General features: G+C 42.0%; 1 protein-coding gene across 2 annotated transcripts in view; it reads left to right on the top strand.

Moving 5' to 3' along the window:
- Positions 1-5,000, top strand: part of ptk2ba (protein tyrosine kinase 2 beta, a) — a 58,537-nt gene that overhangs the window by 25,507 nt on the left and 28,030 nt on the right. For both annotated transcript variants that reach the window (XM_055862679.1, XM_055862680.1), the window contains exons 15-19: positions 43-140; positions 457-538; positions 876-976; positions 1,221-1,336; positions 2,738-2,838. In XM_055862679.1, coding sequence (XP_055718654.1) covers positions 43-140; positions 457-538; positions 876-976; positions 1,221-1,336; positions 2,738-2,838 — 498 coding nt within the window. The remainder of the gene's footprint in view (positions 1-42; positions 141-456; positions 539-875; positions 977-1,220; positions 1,337-2,737; positions 2,839-5,000) is intronic.

Raw genomic sequence — 5,000 nt, 5'->3', positions numbered from 1 at the left:
TGTGTGTGTGTGTGTGTGTGTGTGTGTGTGTGTGTGTATCAGGGTGCAGGTATAGCCTCTCCAGAGATGAAATTTACCTGGGGCGTATCCTGGGGGAGGGCTTCTTCGGAGAAGTGCATGATGGAGTCTACAAAAGCCCGGCAAGTCTTTGACATCACTTCCCCTCTGGCACTGACATCACTTCCCCTCTGGCACTGACATCACTTCCCCTCTGGCACTGACATCACTTCCCCTCTGGCACTGACATCACTTCCCCTCTGGCACTGACATCACTTCCCCTCTGGCACTGACATCACTTCCCCTCTGTCTCTGACATCACTTCCCCTCTGGCTCTGACATCACTTCCCCTCTGGCTCTGACATCACTTTCCCTCTGGCTCTGACATCAATTCTCCTCTCTGCATCTCAATTCTTCTAAATTGGATTCCTCTCCTGTGTGTGTGTGTGTGTAATGTAGACAGGGGAGCGTGTACGTGTAGCAGTGAAGACATGTAAAGACTGTTCTGCTGACGTAAAGGAGAAGTTTATGAGTGAAGCTGGTGAGTACTGTAGCTCTAATGACTCTTTTCATTTTAGCCGATAGTTCTGAAAGAACCAAAAGTAGTTCTGAACCAAAAGTGGTCCCTGAAAATGGCGTACAACGTCACGAATGTGAACCACATTATTTCTCTCTCTCTCTCTCTCTCTCTCTCTCTCTCTGTCTCTCTCTTGCTGTGTCTCTCTGTGTGTCTCTCTGTCTCTCTCTCTCTCTCTCTCTCTCTCTCTGTGTCTCTCTCTGTCTCCATCTGTGTCTCTCTGTCTCTCTCTCTCTCTCTCTCTCTGTGTCTCTCTCTGTCTCCATCTGTGTCTCTCTTTCTGTATCTCTGTCTCTGTCAGTGTTGATGAAGACTCTAGATCATCCTCACATTGTACGTCTGATCGGCGTCATTGAGGTGGACCCTGTGTGGATCGTCATGGAGCTGTACGAGTACGGAGAGGTGAGGGTCCCGAGACCAGTTCACGAGGGGTCAGAGGTTTTGTGTGATGTCACCAGTCTGCCTCATGAATAAATGAAGTCACGCACTGGCCCAGAATGCATCACATCAAGGAGTAGAGCAAGATAATGTATAGAGATAACCCACATCTCTCTCTCTCTCTGTGTGTGTGTGTGTGTGTGTGTGTGTGTGTGTGTGTGTGTGTGTGTGTGTGTGTGTGTGTGTGTGTGTGTGTGTGTGTGTGTAGTTGGGCACCTACCTTGTGGAGCAGCAGAGGTCTCTGACCAGTGTGACTCTGGTACTGTATAGTCTACAGGTCTGTAAAGCCCTGGCGTACCTAGAGGGGCTGAACATGGTACACAGGTAACACACGCGCTACATTCACGTCCCTGCTTTCCCTGGCTTCGCACATCTGAACGTCATGTTGTTTACAGGAAGTAGTTTAAAGGGGAAATCACCATTTTAAATGAATAACCTCTAAATGCCTCATGAGCTCAACGTCTCCATTAGAACCCAACGTATCAGCTGTTTTTATTCTGTTTGTGAACACATTTATTTTCAACCCCTCAGCTTTCCTATGAATTCCTTCAACCCCTCAGCTTTCCTATGAATTCCTTCAACCCCTCAGCTTTCCTATGAATTCCTTCAACCCCTCAGCTTTCCTATGAATTCCTTCAACCGCTCAGCTGGCAGGGTGACTGCTTTGTTGTTGTTTGAACTGCAGATTTCCCCTTTTAACCCAGAGAGGAAGTTGAATGCCTGTTTCATCAGCCCCATAAGCATCATACCACTTCTGCAGTCAGCCCTCAAAGTCTGCTTCCTCATTGGCTGAATGATTCATTTCTGACTGTGTTTCTCTCTTATTGGTCAACCTTGGTTAATATGGTTTCATCCCGGCATTGTGGATTGGTTAAAGACCCAGTGCAGCCAAAAGTGTGATTTTCTTGTGTTATATTTCCACACTATGAGGTTGGAATAATACTGTGAAATGGTGAAAATTATGATAATGTCATTTTAGTGTAAGAGCTGTTTGAAAAGACCACCTGAAATTTCTGCCTGTTTTGGTGGGATGGAGTTCTGGCCTGGTGACATCATCAGGTGGGAAATTAGTTAATAGACCAATAAGAAAAAGAGTTCCAAACCTCTCTGCCAATAGCAGCTGGTTTTCAGTTTCCCCACTCAGACCACTACCAGACAGTCCCAGCTCTTATTTGAGAAAGTTGGTTTTCTTTGCTAAGAAGCTTTTTTGTTATTTACATTTTTTTGGGGTGGGACAAGATACTTAAAGGGGTAATCGGCATCATTACTACATGCATTTTTGGATTTATAAATTTATGATATGTAAATATTGATTCTTGACGAATATATAAATGTATAAATGACTCGTGAGCTTGGTTGAACTGCCGTAACCAAAATATAAACTTATTTTATAGTTTTACTTGTAAACAAAAGGTCATGTAAAGAAACACTATATAGCCTCAAACATGGTTAAAACGATCATTTTCAGATCATGGATGGTCATTCCTTGCATCCATTGTTCTGTCTATGAATTTGAGAGTGGTTACATTTCTCCAGCCCCCTCATCCCTCAGCTTTTTACCAAAACAGGGGCGGGGAAGAAAAATGTGTTATTCTTTTCTACTGCTGATTGCTGCTTTAATTGTTACCCAGAAATGATAACAGCTCCATTGGATCTTTTGATATTGTTTAGTTTCTCTACTGTGATTGGTTAATATAGTTCAATTTCTCTATTGTGATTGGTTAGAGATATAGCTGTGAGGAACGTGTTGGTGGCGTCTGCAGACTGTGTCAAACTGGGAGACTTTGGGCTGTCACGTTACGTAGAAGAAGAAGAGTATTATAAAGGTATTAACACAAACATATTAATAATAGTGATATATAGTAACTATAATATAATATATTAACACAAACATACATATTAATAATAGTGATATATAGTAACTATAATATAATATATTAACACAAACATACATATTAATAATAGTGATATATAGTAACTATAATATAATAACACAAACATACATATTAATAATAGTGATATATAGTAACTATAATATAATATATTAACACAAACATACATATTAATAATAGTGATATATAGTAACTATAATATAATATATTAACACAAACATACATATTAATAATAGTGATATATAGTAACTATAATATAATAGACGATGCCTTGGGAAAGCATTCAGACCCCTTTTGACTTTTTCCACATTTTGTTACGTTACAGCCTCATTCTAAAATTGATTAAATAAAACAATTCCTCATCAATCTACACACAATAATAACCTATAATGACAAAGCGAAAACAGTTGTTGTTTTTTGTCATTTTTTAGAAATACCTTATTTTGATAAATATTCAGACCCTTTTTGATATGAGACTTTAAACTGAGCTCAGGTGCATCCTGTTTCCATTGATCATACTTGAGATGTTTCTACAACTTGATTGGAGTCCACCTGCTGTAAATTCAATTGATTGGACATGATTTGGAAAGGCACAGTTGACAGTGCATGTCAGAGTAAAAACCAAGCAATGAGGTCAAAGGAATTGTCCGTAGAGCTCCGAGACAGGATTGTGTCGAGGCACAGATCTGTGGAAGGGTACCAAAAAATGTCTGCACCATTTGAAGGTCCCCAAGAACACAGTGACCTCCATCATTCTTAAATGGAAGAAGTTTGGAACCACCAAGACACTTCCTAGAGCTGTCCACCCAGCCAAACTGAGCAATCGGGGAGAAGGGCCTTGGTCAGGGAGGTGACCAAGAACCTGATGGTCACTCTGACAGAGCTCCAGAGTTCCTCTGGAGATGGAAGAACCTTCCAGAAGGACAACCATCTATGCAGCACTCCACCAATCAGGCCTTTATGGTTGAGTGGCCAGAAGGAAGCCACTCCTCAGTAAAAGGCACATGACAGCCCGCTTGGAGTTGCCAAAAGGCACCTAAAGGACTCTCAGACCATGAGAAACAAGATTCTCTGGTCTGATGAAAGCAAGATTGAACTCTTTGGCCTGAATGCCAAGCGTCACATCTGGAGGAAACCTGGCACCATCACTACGGTGAAGCATGGTGGTGGCAGCATCATGCTGTGGGGATGTTTTTCAGCGGGAGGGACTGAGAGACTAGTCAGGATCGAGGGAAAGATGAACGGAGGAAAGTACAGAGATCCTTGATGAAAACCTGCTCCTGAGCGCTCAGGACCTCAGACTGGGACGAAGGTTCACCTTCCAACAGGACAACGACCCTAAGCACACAGCCATGACAATGCAGGATTGGCTTTGGGACAAGTCTCCGAAGGTCCTTCAGTGGCCCAGCCAGAGCCTGGAATTGAACCCGATCGAACATCTCTGGAGAGACCTGAAAATAGCTGTGCAGCGACGCTCCCCATCCAACCTGACAGAGCTTGAGAGGATCTGCAGAGAAGAATGGGAGAAACTCCCCAAATACAGGTGTGCCAAGCTTGTACCGTCATACCCAAGAAGACTCAAGATTGTAATCGCTGCCAAAGGTGCTACAACAAAGTACAGAGTAAAGGGTCTGAATACTGAATGTGATATTTCAGTTTTTATTTTTATTTTATTGTTTGCAAAAAATTCTAAAAAGCCTGTTTTTACTTTGTTATTATGGGGTATTGTGACGTCATTGTGGGGTATTGTGACGTCATTGTGGGGTATTGTGACGTCATTGCGGGGTATTGTGATGTCATTACGGGGTATTGTGACGTCATTATGGGGTATTGTGTGTAGATTGAGGAAAAAAATAACAAATGTAATTTGTAGAATAAGGCTGTAACAACAAAATGTGAAAAGTCAAGCGGTCTGAATACTTTCCGAATGCACTACCTACAACTACACACACACACAATTACACACACACACACACACACACACACACACACACACACACAATTACATACAAATATACACACACACACACACACACACACACACAATTACATACAAATATACACACACACACACAATTACATACAAATATACACAC

Source organism: Salvelinus fontinalis, chromosome 15 (assembly GCF_029448725.1).
Source record: "Salvelinus fontinalis isolate EN_2023a chromosome 15, ASM2944872v1, whole genome shotgun sequence".
Classification (NCBI taxonomy): Eukaryota; Metazoa; Chordata; class Actinopteri; order Salmoniformes; family Salmonidae; genus Salvelinus; species Salvelinus fontinalis.
Note: the sequence above shows the minus strand (reverse complement) of the source record. Positions and strands in the feature narration are given on the sequence as shown.